Genomic DNA, 17,135 nt, shown 5'->3' with positions numbered 1-17,135 from the left:
TGGTCTGTCTTGTAATTCCTCTGAAATGTTTCTGCTCACACATGCAGCGAGACGTTCCAGTCTAAGACGCAGTTTACTGATGGATAATTATGTGTTTGTCTGCTCAGAAAGCCCTGCTTTGATTACTACCTCAACAAGTGTTTAACTTCCTCAAACAGCGGTCTGATTCCTCCTTCAAACATAGTGAGGAGGATAAATCACTTTTTTATTAACAAATTACACTATGTCTAGAATCCAGGAAGCTTTCTGACTAAATCATTAAAAAATGTTTAGACTAAGTAGCTAAGTTGACATGAGAAAGCGAAGTAGCCCATGATTCACCAGATGTGATTGAGGGGATTGCATCAGCACCAAAAGCAGCACGACCACGTTGTGATGAATGCGGTCGGCTGCCTTCAAGTCCTGTAGGAAATTCCATTCTTGACGCACCTCAGTGGTCACGTAGGTTGCATCGTTAAAATGATGGCTACTCAGAAGAGGAAAAAAAGGGACTGGATTATAGAAGGACTCAAATAGAAAATTCAAAATCATAAGTGTATGAGTTATAGTACCATGCTCTCTTTTTCTGATATTGGATATATGGGGCACTTTGTGTACATTTAAATTCAGGTACTGCCTTTAATAAAGCTCCTCTTGTTCATTTTGGCACAATATGCTTCTAGACATGGCGGAGCTCCTGAACGCATCACAGGTTGATTGAACCACATGAGTGCATCGAAGCGCACTTGTACAACGCCTGCGCTCCAGCCAATCAGAGCCTGTGTCAGGCCGTGACGTAAAGAGACTGTGGTGTGACAGTCGTGTTGTAAATGGTTGGGGGTGTGTACTTAAGACCGGTCCCTCCATCAGGAAACCCGGCATAAAACCTTGATCCTGGTCAGTTCAACACGGAAAGCCGAGCATCTGCATCACGTTTCATCATGCTTTCCATGTCCAAGGTTGTGTCTGGGTGAGTAAATTAATATTTACAAGAAAATAAACAGCATGTTTTTATTTCTCTGTTATGGTAACGTTTATATATGTTTATTATTTAGAGTTTTGTTTTTGCTCTGATGTATGGTGATGTATCGGTCTTGAATTCATCTCCGGGTTTCCATCGTTCTTTTCATACACAATACTTTGATTAAATCTCCCTTAGGCTAAATTTAGCTACATTTCTCCCAAATCCCCAGAGAAACAGATACTCTCGGGCTATGTTATTAAACCGATAATTAAATACGGGTAAAAAGTGCGCGCCTGCCTCGTCGGGGTGTGACGCTCCGAGGAGGATGCTGTTCAATTAATCCTAATTTTCATGGACCAACAAAAAGAGACATCTGTTGGCTCCAAATTGTGTTACAGAGAAAAACGTGCTCTTCTGAAGTCAGTAGAAAAAAAACCGCAATAAAGCGCTGAGCAGTCCCGGTTTGCTCACTCGCTGTCAGGAGGTAAAATCCCGTCCCCCGTGACGTCATTTCTACAAACCCACCGACCTCTTACTCACAGGGGAAATCATTCATTTCTCCCACACAGAAAGAACCTGCGTTTATCCGCTGAGAGGGAGTGTGTCTGTGCGGCTTCCGTTCTGCTGCTGTGAGTCTTATTTTGACTCCTGTGCGAAGTCACACACAGTCAGCGGTGAAGAGATGGGATCTGTAAGGACGGTTTTGTTCGGCGTGCCGCGTTCAAGTGACCCTTGCGCGGGTCAAGTTGGGCTGAAAGCAGGCAGGACACATTACGGTTCACCTCACATGAACCACAAAAGGCTACAACTAATACATGCTGCCACGAGACCACGTGACAGTGAAAGAAGCGCCCATTCAAGTTAAACTACAAAGCTATTCGTATCAACGTATCGGCTACCAAGAGTAAAAGTAGTCATTATGCAGAATGTCTCATTTCAAAATATTGTATATATTCTATACTACTGGATTATAATTATTGCTGCACGAATATGTAGGCCTACATTATTTTGAAGTTGAAGCTGGCAAATGTGGGTCCAGTTTTATTATGTACCATATATACACTGCTGGGTACCAGGAAGAAGGATTACTTCTTTTTAAATGTGTTTGAAATCTGCTACATTCAACTAATGTTATAAAATAAATGTTAAGGAAAGAGAGTAGAGTTGAGAACATCTCTTGAAAAACAGTAATAAAGTACAGTCTTATTAAAGTACACCCCAAAATTTGACTTAATTACCGTACTTAAGATGGCTACACAGGCTGGTTTTGTGCTTACTGACGAAACTGAAAAAATGCTTCCAGTAAAATGAGATGAGTGGTATGAAAAAGAAAAAAGCATTATGTAGTTGTAACAAACATTAGTAGCAGTGGTGGACTGTATCTAATTACTCAAGTACTGTGCCAAAGTACAATTTTGACAGTTAATGTTTCTTTATACTTATAGTACACTTACACACAGAGAACTGTGACTGGATAGTCAATAAATAAACCCAAAGATGTTCATATAATGCCTTTATGTGTCAGGTAAAGCTTATAGAAAGAATTGACCGGGTAATATATGAACCAATATTAGTTTAGTGTAAAATCGTAAAAGGTGCATTCAATATTAAATAATGAATTTTATATAAATTGTTTTATCTATAGTTATAGGTGGACTTCAGAGATGTTCAAATTCTCTTTAAACGTTTCTTTTAGATGACCTGTCAAACCCGTGCCTCATTAGTTGTTTTTGTATTTGCAAACAAACCAGTTTTGTCTCTGTGAATTAAGCTATAAAGATAATATGTGTACAAAGGATTGAGGTTGGATGAGTAACAGGAACATTTACATTAAAGTAACACGTAGAGAGAAATAAAAGGGTGTGGGTGTTCATTGTCAAGGCAGGTGTGTTAAGATCGCATGCTTCCTCTTAACGTGATCATGACACATTGTTGACAAAACAAAGCCGCCCTAAGATTTTCTTTCCAGAAACAAGTGTGTTTATGTGTTCAAAACCAATATTACTCAAGCATGGATATTCCTTTCAGCTCAGTGACTAAACAGAAAGCTACCCCTCCCTTGATTGCTGAAATTATTTCTGTTAAATCAGATGAATGCAGCATGACTGTGCATGCGGAGAGAGAGGAAATGAGGGCATCATTGAGGGCATTGAGTCACTCACGCCACCTCAAAACAAATTCCATAAGTTTACAAAGCTGTGGTGTTTATGAATGATGAACATAACCCTTAAACCCTGTCCTACGTCTTCAGGATGAATTAAATCATTGTCGGCAAGCCAGGCTTTATCACCGAACATCATCATGGACCTCACAGAGGTTCTTGTGGGGGCTTTAACTTTAGCAAATAATGCTCATTATTCTGAAATGAGATGTTCAACAATTATTTAGTATTTATTTAGTAATTATTAGTCTAACACATTTTTCCCTAGCCTATAGCAGTAATTGAAGTGCCTCTAGTTTAGTCTAAAATATCAGGTATCAGTGAGTAGGCCAGTCAGTGCACTGATCTGGTACCATATAAGCCCCCCTAAAAATGTATTTGTCCTTCTTCTCCAAAAGAGTAGCCTACAAAGAAATAATACACATGATCGCTAACACAAGCAACCACTGTTTAAGAGCTGAAAAGAATTGATATGACGGATTTCAGGTTAATAAGCCAGAGATGATACAAAAGAACAATGCTTTGCTTTCGGAGCATATAACATTAGCTTAAGCTAGCTAAATGTTAGCAAGTAATCAGTGTTAACATTTTAAGGCTGTATTTTTTTTAAAAGTTAAATAAATTATTAGCAATAAAACACAAAATGAAGCAGTTTCATGTAAAAACACTTTTTTTAAAATAAAAAGTGTCTCTGTCGCTCTTCTGCCAAAAAGGAAGTAACTAGAAGCAGCTAGCTGTGAGGGCGCTAACGTTAGCTCAGTTTGTTTCTAGGTCTAGGAGCTATGCTTGTTTGTTGGTTAGGGTTACTTCAGTGTACTATAAAACAATGATAGTAATTAATAGAAGTAATAAAAATGTCAGGTTTGCAACTATGCAGCTGCTAAACATAATATGTGTTTTGTTTTTTGTTTTTTATTGCAATGCTATCGAAGGGGCACTCAGTACTGGCCAATACTCGGAGGTAAAGGTATTGGAAATAAAGAAAATGGTACAGCACCAAGAAACTTTGTTTGGATGTCCACAAACTTGTAGCTGTGTGGTGATTTAAAGTATTACATTAAATAAACAAGAGTTTAGTACATAAGTGACTGACCTTTCTCTCTCTTTCTCTCTCAGTGACAGCTATGAGGAGTGTCAGGCCACAGCTGATTGGCTGCTGTCGAGCACGCAGGTGCGGCCGACTGTGGGGATCGTGTGCGGTTCAGGTCTGGGCGGGCTAGCTGACATGCTCAAGGACCCTCAGGTCTTCAAATACAGCGACATTCCCAACTTCCCCCGGAGCACAGGTATGCACACGCTGTCTGAGGACAAAAACAGCTGTTAATGTATGTGAGTGTGTGTGTGCATGTTTTTGCCTCTATTTGAATGCACCTGGTGGCTGACTAAGTGTGTGTGTGTGTGTGTGTGTTTTGCAGTGCATGGTCACGCTGGGCGGCTGGTGTTTGGGACACTAAAAGGGAAGCCGTGTGTTTGCATGCAGGGCAGGTTCCACCTGTACGAGGGATACCCCGTCCAGAAGGTGAGTAGAGATTAAAAGCAGCGCGAGTCTGTGATCGAACTTTCCTCATTCCTTAGATCAGGCCTTAGAGTTAAGAGATATTCGATAAAGCATCCGCTGAGGCTCAAATAGACTCAGAGGTGAGGCATAGGGTGGTAGGATTCGCAAAGGGCAGAGGGACCTCCTAACACTGTGAGTCGGAAATCCCTGCTGTGCACGGATGAAGACACTCACTATCCGCGAGTTAGCCTTCGAGTTGTTGTTATGGACTGAGTGGCTTCAGCCTCACATTACTTCTAAATACGTTCCCGTCTCTCTGTAGACTTGAGCCTGTCTGTCTTATTGAACTGTAGGTAAGATTGCTTACATTGTAATTCTAAGATTAGGGCTATGGGCGCTAGGGAGGTCCTAGCGGGAGGTCATCGGAAGGCTTAAATACCGAGCACGAGGAGGCATTACACTACACCTCCAAGTGTATTGTTTCTGTCACTTCTCCTTGATGAAGTTATATAAACTCTTCAATTTAAGCCATCTGAGTCCTCTTCCTCTTCTGGGTTGTCGAGCTTCACACATTTCATCAACAGTGTCAGTACTGATCTTTCAAGGCTTGTGCTAACTGCAAAGGAGATTTGTGCTGTTACTAATACTACATTGTATGAAAAGATGTCGCAATGCCAATTTTCCATTCCCAATACTTCACAATCCGATTTCAGTACAATTAAAAAACACATATTATTTAACAGCGGTATTCTTCTTTTTTCCTAACCCTGTATGGCAACACTAGAGCAACATAGTTGTGCACATTCTTGTGTAACAGTTTGGATGTTCCAGTTTGAGAAATTGCAGTCATCTTGGTAACACCCACTAGTGTTGCATTCTTTGCTAGCACCACACCGTTGTTGTTTGCTATCCTTACTTCATAGATAACCTGATATATCAGTTCTTCTTTGCTGCTATAAAACAGCCGTTGTCAGTTGCAGCAATAAAAAAAACCCATAGTAGAAGAACAGAGCTGTGTTTGCTATTATTTTGGAGCAATGAAGACAGATACAGAGCTCTCAAACCCTAACACATAAAAACAAAAATATCTAGTAGAGGGTGTGTTTTAGAGGAATCCAACCTTTCACACATTCAAACATTTAGGTACACATATTTTGCATTCCTGCCTCCTTTTTGTACCTTTGTTGTAAGCTAAGTTTTTGCAACTGGCATGCTAGTTTTCTCATCAATTAAAAGCCGAGTGCTAGTAGTATTCATACATATTATATCTGTGTGTGCAAGTGTCTCAAATCACCTTGTGCTCTCCAGATCACGTTTCCAATACGCGTCTTCAAGCTGATGGGCGTGGAGACGATGATCCTGACAAACGCAGCCGGAGCCCTCAACCAGGACTACAAAGTGGGAGACGTCATGATCATCAAGGACCACATCAACATGCCGGGGTTTGCTGGAGTCAACCCACTGACTGGACCGAATGATGAGCGGTAGGTGGAGGAGAAGGAGGAATGGGATGGGTGTCTTTAAAGAGGGAGGACACTGTTTATTTTGTTGTTATTGTGTTAATATTTTGCACAACAATTTTACAGGTTTTAATGTTTAATAGAACTTAATCATTTCAATCAATCGTTTTTTTCCCCCACTGTGGATAAAGTCAGTCTAACTGAAACAGAGGTTACTTCAAGTGAGGGGTTTTAGCTAATTAAAGGGCCGGTTCACCAACATTTTAACATAATTTACAAATTATTGTCTTAATATTTGGCCAAAAAATTTTCCATCAGCTAGAAGAGGCCAAATAATTTCACTCAAATTTGCACGCTGGAGATCGATTAAGTCTTAAAATCTTATATTTCCAGCAATCTTAAGCAAGCAGTTACTCTTTCTCTGATCAAACGACTGAGCTATACTCATGGTTTCTCTCCCCCGCCATATTTCATTTTGTATTTTTAAGCATTTTCCAGTCTCTTAGACAAAACTGCCACACTTCTTCCCCTGAAGCAACTATTCACTGATGTCAGTGTCAACAAAGCTGCCTTTTGTTCTCAGAGTCCAGAGGCATCTCGAACAGGACTTTAGCCTCAGTAAAGAACGAGTTGACATAACAAATTTTCTGTTTCATGCTCCTATTAGTCCCCGAGCCAGTGACACATGGAGGATTTTGTTGTTCTCATGAAGGCAGGAAATTTAGTAACGATACCGAAGTCACTTTGGGGGATTTTTAGTATTGGGTAGCACAGATGTGATGCATCCAACGGCTGGCTAAGCTCGAGTCAACACGCTCCTTCTCCCTTCAGGTTTGGCGTGCGTTTCCCCTGCATGTCTGACGCCTACGACCGCGAGCTGCAGAAGCTGGCCCGTGATGTGGTATCAGAGCTGGGCTACAGCGACTTTATGCGGGAGGGGGTGTACTGCAGCCTGGGAGGGCCCTCCTTTGAAACCATCGCAGAGTGTGTCATGCTGCACAAACTGGGGGCAGATGCTGTCGGTGAGTGACAAGTCGCTCTCTTTTATACATTTATACCAAACCTCATCCCTACAACCAAGGCTTTATCTCAAGGTACATTCAGTACTGCCATACACAGGAGTACATGCACACACAAACAAAAGGTAAAGATGTTTCTGATATAAATCCACACACCTCCTTACATCTTTGTGATAACTTACAGGGACACAGATATAAACATGTAAAACAACACGAGATCTTTGCGTGTGACGTCTCACCTCCTCTCTGTTTTCCTGCTGCAGGTATGAGCACCGTCCAAGAGGTCATCGTCGTCCGCCACTCCGGGATGCGCTGCTTAGCCCTGTCGTTGATCAGCAACTGTTCGGTGATGGACTACGACAGCCATGAGAAGGCCAACCACGAAGAAGTGCTGGAGACGGGCAGACAGAGGGCGGAGCAGCTGGAGAAGCTGGTGTCCGAAATTGTGGCTAAGCTGGAGCGCAACAACAACTCACTGACACGCTGAAGAGGCTGTAGCTTTAGAGCTCAATTGACTGTTACTTTGTCTTAAACTCCTGGAATCTGTTTTTTATACACTCCTTCAGCATGTTGATGGGTTAATGCTGTAGCAAAGTAGCTCCCTGCTGCACTATATTCAGCCCATTAGTTTCAGTGAAACAGCATGTATTGTAATTTCTAACTTAATAACTCCTAACTTAATAAAATATAGTTATTTATTGCTTCAGTTCTTTAACAGTCCATCCATCAACAACCAATAAAAACAGATATTTACATGTCATCATTTACAGAACCAACCAATCACAAGTCTTTCTGAAATCAAAAGTGAAAATAATTATGAAATTCATTTGATGTAAAAAGATATTTGAAATGTACTAAAATATTTATACCAAATGTATTAAAGTGGTTTTTTTTATTTGCTTTGAAAATACTGAGAGCATCTGTCGGACAGAGTTGCAGAAAGGGATGAGTGCATCCTGCATGAGACGTTACCAACGTAGGTAGATTTGATTTGACTCTCCCTCCAGTGTCCTCGATCACTGTGTTAGCACACTTTGAACCCCGGCTGCTTTATAGAAACGGTACAAACTGTAGATCCTACTTTTACAATAAAATGACTCAACTTGAAAAAGTGGTTTCACAAGTGCTTCTTTTGAAACAGAAAGGTGTGATCTCTGTGCTGACTGTTTCTTGGTGCAATGTAGAAGTTTCCCCTGCAGATTTGCGGTCTTGAATCACAGTCTGTCAAGGAAAAATCCACCCTCAGATCTAAACCATAATCAGTCATAAGTCTTTAGTATCTGATGATTAGCAGTTGAAATGTAATTCCTGTTGTCTTGCTTTGCATGTACGAATTTTCCCCCAATAGGTCTCATCCATTTCTTGTAGTTAAAAGCTTCCTACACTTTGCACAAGGCTGTTTTTTAAAAGCAACATAAGGAAGTAGAAACCTAGTACTCCAAAGAGTTATTTATAGTGTGAAAAATGCCTGAAGTTGTTGCTGATGTTCTCTTTGTCTAAAACCACCAAATATCCTGTTCTTCTGGTTCCAGCAACATCATCTGACACAGTCTCGGCCCTGAGAACCGGGTGTGTTTATTTATATATGCGCAATGCATCCTGGTATGTGTAGGCACCGACATCGATTCTCCAGTTTCAGTTAAGTTGTGGAACTAGTTGCGTTAGTGGAGCAGAAAAAATACATGTTGTTGCTGCCGCTTGTGTAACAGTTGTATAAAAGCAATATCACACTCGAGGTCGTGATGTTGTGCTGAACATCAGCACAGATCATATTCAGGGCTTAAGTATCGCCTTTCAAGTAACCCACTTTACATGGGAGGTCAAACAAAAGCAAGTGCAGGGAAAGAAAAGTGAGCTGGGTAACGATTGTTATTGATTGTAGATTTTGTTGAAAAGGAATGCTGCAGATAGGGAGAGAGTTCCAGAGGGCGGGGGCTGCCACACTGAAGGCTCTCTCCCCAAAATTAAGTCTGCAGGTGGGTGTGGGGAATGGAGAGCAGGCCCATGTCTGAGGAGCGCAAGATTCCGGGACGGGGTATGGGTGTGGAAGAGGTCGGAAAGGTACCGTGGGGCCAGGGAGCGGAGGGATTTGTAGGTGAGGAGGAGGATTTTATAGCAGAATTTAAAGTGGCCAGCTTAATTCCCCCGGGGAATTTTAAAATACCTTTAAACAACATGGAGAGAGCATCTGTGGGAACGTGCTAATATCAAGTAATATCTAATCGTAATGTCTTTATTATTCATTTGAATAACAACTCAAGCTACAACCATTGGCATTAATGCGCTGCACAGTGTTGGAAGTAGAGATAGACCGATATGGTTTTTTCAGGGCCGATACCGATTATTAGTAGTCAAGGAGGCCAGTAACCGATATTTAAAGCCGATATTCATTTGCAGTAAAAGTGAAAATATTGACGCCAAACTTTTGAATAATACAAACTCCAACACTTAACTTTGTTTAAATGCCTTTAAGCATATGCATCAGAGCCAAAATAACCCAGTTTTAAATTGATCTCTTATCGGCCGTCGGATTAAAAATAAATAAATAAATACTTTTTTTTTTTTTTAAAAGGCCGATGCCGATATGCGTCAAAATGCCGAATATCGGCGCCAATAATCAGTCTATCCCTAGTTGGAAGCAAACTGTTTAAAATACAACTTTATACACTTTAGCAAGTTGGAATTAAAGGGCCAATGCCAAACCTTTAAAACAAACACACAACAAGGTGAAGTCTAAATATCTTTGGCCGTATAATATATGTTAAAGAACAACCAGCAAATTCAATGCAACATTCCCAGAGTTAAAATGCATTTGGTTCCCACATCTCTCCTGTGTGACACAAAACACCATCACGATAGTTGACATTTATACCCGTCTGTTTGTCCTTCATCTTATCAGCGAGGTTTCTTCCTCCCTTATTCTTTACTGTCCGCTCACTCTCAACACGGATCACTACACTGTTCCCTGTTCTCTCCTACCCAAAACATATCCACTGCCCCTGTCCTCTTTCTCTTCCTCCTCTTTCTAAAAGGAACAGAGAAAAAAAGACATTTTCCATGACTCTGAAGTCACAACTGTTTATGGCCATACAAGGTCACGAGAACTCTTTGAGCTGTCTGTTTCATTGCAGCGAATGTGCAGGTCCAGGTATCCGCACGAGATGTTTCACTGCAGGGAAGGGAAGTAAAGCAAGGCATAGAAGGTACTCTCTGTACGCACACGCGTCTACCTGGTTCTACAAGTTTGATTTGTTTGTCCCTTGGTAATTAAGGGTTTAAGGGCGGAGGAGAGGCATGTCGCGAACTGACAAGCAGGCAGAGCATTTTAATGCATGGTGACTGACAGGGCCCGCTTTTAGCCTTGCATTAAGGCTCGGAGCTGACACGTTACGCCACTGGTCATGTCCTTTTTACAGGGTTTTCTGCTCTTCATAGCTAAGCAAGAAGGAGCGAGAAAAAATGACATCTTATAAAATAATTAAAAACTAAATGCTGAGCAGATGGAAAAGCTAGAATACTGACATGAATCAGGGACGACGTGCATGAAGCAGGAGCTAATAACCCCAGTAAAATGTGTCTTCCGCAACAAATATGCAAAAGGAAATCCTGAAGATCAAAGATAACAAGTTGAAAGTGTGGAGTTACTGTGAGGGCAGAAAGTCCACAGCTTTCTTGCTGCTCTGTGATGTTACAATCAGAAGAGTTACGCTGCCCTCTGGTGCCCTCACATCTACAGAGAGACGAAACTGCAGGCTCCAATGAGACCAAACTGAAACTGCATTCACATATTAAGCAAGTATGCAAACGGTGCAGCTGTGAGGATTCGCAACTTCCCTGTGTTTAACATAATTAATGGTTCATCTTTGGGTGTTGTGTAGGTGCCAACTTGGGCCCTGAAAAATTATGACAGGGTATTTTTTTTTTAATAATAACACTCCGATATCCGCCGATATAATTAACCGATAAAATAAAGGGCTGCTGCATACTTGATTAAATGCCCGACCTCGGCGCAATGTCCCCGGCGCGAAGAAGACCTGCGTGGCGCAGCGTGATGACGTCACGTGTGTCTACCTGCAGCATGAGAGAGTTAGAAGCCAAAATGTCCGTGGTGTGGAAGTTTTTCAAAGTGTCCGAAATAGAAAGCAAAACTGCTCTTTGCAATGACTGCTCAGCTTCGGTGATGCGAGGAGGAGCCAAGGCAAAGTCTTTCAACACTACAAACTTGATTAACCATCTCAAGACCCGTCACCCCGACCGTTGTAACAAATGTGATAAGAGTATCACCATTATACTGTACGCTAATTCCAATACAGAAGAGAGTTGATGATCTCTGCAATTAGGTGTGCGGGAAAAAAATATCGGTATCGGTAATCGGCTAAATGAGTTGTAAAATATCGGCATATCGGATATCGGCAAAAAATCCAATATCGTGCATCCCTAGTAACCGTTGTACACATTTTGTTTAAACTAATGTTATGATTACAGTAAATGATATTGAGCTCAGCTCAATATCTTAGCCTTGTTTGTAGACAAGTACGGAGTGTTCTGAAAGAAAACGCTGAGGTTCTCAACTGGTGAGTCGGGACCCAAAAGTGGGTCGTGGAGCTCTTTTCGGTGGGTCGTGGATGCGCTTTTACTTTGAAGGGCATGGGTTTCCTAAGTGTGTGCAGTAGTAGTGATGTTTATTCACACTTCGTGTATCCACTGATTGAGTAATCCCAGCTACAGTTACATTCTTGAAACTTGAGGAGCCCGACAGTAGTGCACTGCCACCCGCTGCTCATTTAGGTTGACTATTATACTGTTGTGTTTTGTGATGTTGACATGCTGTGATGGTTTTGTTCCGTCTCAGGTCCACAGATTTTCATTCAGTAAATTTGAGCGGTTGAAAAATTTCTGACATTTGGGTTGCGATTTGTAATTAAGGAGGAGGCGGTCCTGAGGCGAGACCAGTCGAGAACCACTGATCTAACAGCTGCAACTTTTGGACTCAAGAGTAAAAACAGTGAAACATCCAGCCGCTGAATTTAACAATGCTTTAATATAAATCATAACAAAGGGTAAAGGACTCTAAGGGATACATTTAATGGATAAATTTAACAATAGTCAGGCAGGTATTTTTAACATGTTGACACCTAATGTAAACCTGAGAGGTGCTTCACCGGCTCTGAACGCAAAGGGGGAAAGTTTACGAGGACTAATGAGCGTTTGTGCTTCTACAGTTTCAGTGCTGAGATGAAGTAAGGCAGATTTCTACACGAGAAGCTAAAAACAAACGGTGTCCATGAGTGAAGATCAAGATGCAGGTAAGAGAAGAAGGGAATCTGCAGGATCTCTATTTTTAATGACTCCACATTTTTGTTTTTTTTGGATTGCTAGCTTTGGAGGTGTCTCAAAAATACTGACGTGTGTGAATTCTGTTCGACGGTGCATTTCAGTTTTTAATTTTAATAATCTGAAGACAAGGATTTAAAAAAAGAAGTGTCTTAAAATCCATCCACATGGATTTTTGCATAGTAAAGTATGCGTTAATATACAAAGTATGTGAGCAATGCATCAAGAGTACAAATCCAAACCAAAAAGCTGCCACTCACTGCCTCTGTCATTCGGTTTTTAGGGTCTGTTGTGTCTTATCACCTGAGCAGTGTCCCTCCAGACGTCTCCCCCTCAGCTGTATGTGTGAATGATTCTGTGCCGCTTCAAATGGTGCATCATGATGAAGGTTTTCCCGCACAGAGAGCAGCTGTAGGGCCGTTCACCGCTGTGCGTGCGCTGGTGGACCCTCAGACTGCTCTGCTGCGTGAACCTCTTCCCGCACTGTCCGCAGCCGAACGGCTTCTCACCCGTGTGCGTGCGGTGGTGTATGCTGAGGTGGGAGGAGCACTGGAAGTTCTTCCCGCACACCGTGCACCAGAACGCCCGCTTTCTCTTGTGGCTCTGCTGGTGCAGCTTGAAATGGTGCAAGCGGGTAAACGCTTTCCCGCACTGCGAGCAGACGTAGCCCCGCGCCATGCCGGAGAGGTGTTTGTGAGGGGTGTGATGGGGGAAGCTGCCCGATGTGAAAGAGTTGTGCGAGGGAGTTACAACCGGTCTTTCTCCGGCTGCAGTCTCAATGTGTTCGTCTTGCTGCCTCAGGTGTGCAACATGCGACGGGTTTCTCTGCGAGTACATTTGTTCTTTTTGCCCGTCCTGCTGCGACGGAGCACCCGGAGGTCTGCCTTGAAAACTGGACGACTGTGGAACGTCCTTCTGATACTCACTATTGTTGTAGATCCCATTACATGGCCTCTGAGAGGACAGCTGCTGAGCACCAGCAGACTTGCTATTGTTCGAACCGACATGAGCATCAGAATGGTCCGAGAAAGTGTTTGAATACTCCTCTACCACACTGGAAAAGTCAGGAAAACCAGAATCTATTTCATCACCCTCAATTATGGACGACCAAAGCTGATTCTCTCGTTCCTCCATGGAAAAGTCAGCGGCCAGCTGAGTCTGCTTCCCCGCGCTGTGTTGACATCCCACCTGACTGAATCCTGATCTGTCCTCCTCCTTCTCCGTCTTGATGGTGAATTGAAGGCCACTGATGTCTCCTGCAAGCTGACCAGAGTTGTACAATTCACCAAACTCTGAAGTTTTCTGCCTGGCGACCTCCGAGTGGTTTAACTGACGGTTCTCTTCGAGCTGCTGGCTCTCTGGAGCATTAGCTGTGTGAGGGTACTGAACGGCAGAACCTGTAGGAGACAGGTGTTAGCAGACTTCAGATTCAGTTTACTTCAATCAGAAACTGTTTTTTTTTGTATTCAATTCTTGGAAAGAAAAAAACAAAACAGTTCTTTTACTCACCAATCGGTCCAGCAGAATCTGTGATCCACAGCGTCTCATCTGGACTTTCTTCTTTAATTGTGAATGAAACAGCGGCATCTTCAATCTCAGGAAACTAAAGGAAGAGAGGACGGAAAGTTTTTTGGTCATACAACACACTCGTATATCTTTCTATAAGCAGATTTAGCAAACACTTCAAAGATCCCCTCTGGTGAAAATAAAGTGTTTAACCTTGTAAACATCTCCATGTGGTGTTCTTCATGTGCTACAAGACATATCAGGGACAACATCAGCAGTCGTCTCCATGGCTGGGCCTGTCTGCTTTTAAACTGCAGTGCACCAAGGACAGGCTGAACAACACGTTTTCAGATTGGCAGGTTGGAGACGTCTCAAACCTAAGAAGCCAATCCCGTTAATGGACGGGGTGATGCTATGCATATCATTATGTGTAACCTATGGCAACCACTTCGGTGATGTGCGAGCCAGCTGTAACCGTCATCGTAATTTTTAACTACTGCCTTCTAACGTTAACGTTACTACTAATAATTACTACATTTCAAGCTAGCTAAGTTTCAACAAGTTGCCACTAAACGATGGCAGAGACGTGGTTTGTGTTCGGCTGTATTTTTACTAAAGGAGAAACGTAGTAGATAGATAGACAGATCGATAGATCGATAGATGTACTTGATTGATCCCAAACTGGGAAATTGTGGCGTTACAGCAGCAGGTTATCAAAGCGACTATAGCACAGGAGAAAATAAATACACAGTAAAAATAACCCTAACACTAGAAGAAGGAATATATACATTCAGGAATTCTAACAGCAATAATGAATAATAACCTCAACTATATTAATCTAAAATATAAACATATTTAAATATAAACATATCTACTTTTTAATGAGGGAGAAGGAGGAGAGGCCTTGGGGGGATTTTTACAAGCTAATTAAAAGTATTGTGCAGAAAAAAACATATCAGACACAATTTATTATTTCAAGCATTTTATATGTCTGAAAACATGACTGTAGCTGGTCTTTAAACATCTCCATGTGGTGTTTTTCCCCCAATGGGAGATCAATAAAGTCTATCTTATCTTAACAAACACTAGCCTATTATGTGATTGTGGTGATTATTGAGAGATTTTGCTCACATGGATATGGGCGATGATCCTATTATAAGCATCTTGTTCACCTGTGCAGCTATAATTTGCTTACAGTGATTATTGTAATTAGCCAGTGATTGCTATGCACCTTTTATTCAATTGTTTAGATGGTATGCTGCCTGCTATGATGCCCCACACAGCTGAGAGGAGCTGCAGAGTGAGGTGATAATTCTCTGTATCATTTAATCCAGTGTTAATATGAAAAACAGCTTTAATTCATTATAAGCCAAGCACGAGACTCGTAGCCAGTTAGAGGATGGTGTAGGGCTTCCTCCTGGGCCTCTATTAACTCCATCTTCATCCTTCTCTGTGCGTTGTGTAAGAGTGTTATCACAGAACTTTTAGGGCCCGTGGTGGTGTGGGGCCAGGGGCAATGGCCCAATATGCCAAGTTAATTATCCTGCTTTGATTCAGATACACCAACAATAATATCATCATTAATTAAAGTTTTTTTGAGTAATGAATATAAAACAGACCTTCATATCTCCTGTGGGATGCGGACAGTTACCCCCCACATCAGTTCCTCGGTCCATGTAATTTTCTGAAAAGTGAAATATACATTTTAAAGCGCTAAAAAGTGAAAAATAAATATGATTTTGAAGGATGAAACAAGTCAAATTGTATTACATGAATATTCAATTATGTAGGAAGTTAAAGCATTTCTACAGTGCAGCCTTTGACTGTTTGTAAGTGTTAGCACGTCTGATATTTCTACATTAGTACGAACACACCAATTAACTACAGTCGTCACTTATGAGCACAAATTAGGCAGTAGATCATCTCACCGAACCCGCGCTGCAGCTGGGCGTTTTTGTTCTCCATCATAAGTAATTTCCTCTTCAGCATCTCATTCTCACTTTGCTTTCGGGATATTTCAAGATGCAAAAACTCACATTTGTCATCGACTAGTTTGGATATCTCTGCCACTGCTGCTTTAACCAAAACCTCCATTATTGAGGACAGCTGGGTTTGAAAGGGGATGCAGGTCGCCATATTAATTCATGCAACGTAATATGTGAGGCAGAAATATAATAATAACGTCTTTCTGCGGGGTAAATTTAATAAAAAATGCTAAAAGAAGCGACGCAGTAGAACATTTGACATCCTTGTTGTGTATCTAGCTAGCTGGATCCTTTTCTTCCGTGTGGCGGAGGGCTCTACCGTAAATACACGAACAGAGGCGCAGCGAAATTACATTACAGAAGAAAAAGACAGAGCAGGGCCTTCACCTTTGTTTACCATCACTCGTAGCTACTCCAGGTAAAACTTAAAGTATCTTACCTTTCTCTGTCCGACAGACCTCGGTGCAGCATTTAAAGTAACGGGATTTCTTGAGGTTTTATGTAAAATTTGCCTGACGATATTACAGGCATAGATGCTAGAAACACAAACATGACGGCTGATTGCAGATTTTTGTCATTTTTTAAAGTATGAATATGCAATTGCAAACGTAGGTCTAAAGTATTATAAAAGCATTATCTCCAATATTTCAGTAGCAATGGCTGCATTGGTCAATCCTAAAAAGTTATTCACCTCCAGTCCACTTTTGAAACCCTAGCTATTGAAACCCTTTCTGCAAACCAAGTAGACTACATTAACCTACAATATAGAAGCTTAATTAAAAAAGTTATCTATAAACAACTATTTAACAAACAGTTAACCTGGCTTCAAAAGCCCCAATCTGTGATTTGTAACCTTATAAATGTGTTCTAAATGTGGCGTCCCTCAAGGATCCCCATTGGGTCCTCTTCTGTTTGTTGATTACACCTTTATCATGAACCTGGAATCCCTGAAGGAAAAGATAAGGTAAGATAATCCTTCATTGATTCCCAGGGGGGAAATTTGGGAAAAGGATACAATACAAGTGTCAGAGGAGGAAAGAAGAACATAGTGCGGGGAATATTTAAAAACACTAAAATTACCAGTGTCAGACTCCACATTTCACTGAACTTTATTTTGAATTTATTTGATAATACAAAAAGCTTAACAAAGATAGTGAGATTTGTTCACTGAATTCATCTTACTGACATCTTGTATAATGTGATAACCGTCACTTGATACGCGTGAGTCA

The 17,135-nt window shown here is 41.5% G+C and overlaps 2 protein-coding genes across 2 annotated transcripts; one reads left to right on the top strand and one right to left on the bottom strand.

Moving 5' to 3' along the window:
• Positions 1-867: 867 nt before the first annotated feature.
• On the top strand, positions 868-8,186 carry LOC138612093 (purine nucleoside phosphorylase-like). The gene is made up of 6 exons (XM_069685405.1): positions 868-949; positions 4,221-4,390; positions 4,520-4,623; positions 5,911-6,086; positions 6,894-7,084; positions 7,345-8,186. Exons 1-6 carry the CDS (start codon positions 921-923, stop codon positions 7,566-7,568), a joined length of 894 nt encoding a protein of 297 aa, XP_069541506.1. The 5' UTR covers positions 868-920; the 3' UTR covers positions 7,569-8,186.
• A 3,947-nt stretch (positions 8,187-12,133) lies between these two features.
• Positions 12,134-16,148, bottom strand: LOC138611484 (uncharacterized). The gene is made up of 4 exons (XM_069684633.1): positions 15,850-16,148; positions 15,541-15,605; positions 13,925-14,018; positions 12,134-13,812 (listed from the first exon to the last, which is right to left on the bottom strand). The coding sequence occupies exons 1-4, from the start codon at positions 16,055-16,057 to the stop codon at positions 12,749-12,751; spliced, it is 1,431 nt and encodes a 476-aa protein (XP_069540734.1). The 5' UTR covers positions 16,058-16,148; the 3' UTR covers positions 12,134-12,748.
• Between the last annotated feature and the right edge of the window lie 987 nt (positions 16,149-17,135).

This window comes from Semicossyphus pulcher, unplaced genomic scaffold (genome assembly GCF_022749685.1).
Source record: "Semicossyphus pulcher isolate SPU_LCO1_2020_fin unplaced genomic scaffold, fSemPul1.0.p SCAF_7, whole genome shotgun sequence".
In the NCBI taxonomy this organism is placed as follows: domain Eukaryota; kingdom Metazoa; phylum Chordata; class Actinopteri; order Labriformes; family Labridae; genus Semicossyphus; species Semicossyphus pulcher.
This window is presented reverse-complemented; position numbering and strand designations above follow the sequence as displayed.

What these genes read in the sequence shown, in the direction of transcription:
- LOC138611484 (XM_069684633.1), bottom strand. Translation starts at nt 16,057, where the DNA reads ATGGCGACCTGCATCCCCTTTCAAACCCAGCTGTCCTCAATAATGGAG. An exon ending in ATCCCACAGGAGATATGAAG is followed by an intron (nt 14,019 to 15,540) that starts GTCTGTTTTATA and finishes CTCTTCCTTTAG; the next exon opens with TTTCCTGAGATTGAAGATGC. An exon ending in AGATTCTGCTGGACCGATTG is followed by an intron (nt 13,813 to 13,924) that starts GTGAGTAAAAGA and finishes TGTCTCCTACAG; the next exon opens with GTTCTGCCGTTCAGTACCCT.
- LOC138612093 (XM_069685405.1), top strand. Translation starts at nt 921, where the DNA reads ATGCTTTCCATGTCCAAGGTTGTGTCTGG. An exon ending in ATGTCCAAGGTTGTGTCTGG is followed by an intron (nt 950 to 4,220) that starts GTGAGTAAATTA and finishes TTTCTCTCTCAG; the next exon opens with TGACAGCTATGAGGAGTGTC. An exon ending in AGGGATACCCCGTCCAGAAG is followed by an intron (nt 4,624 to 5,910) that starts GTGAGTAGAGAT and finishes TGTGCTCTCCAG; the next exon opens with ATCACGTTTCCAATACGCGT.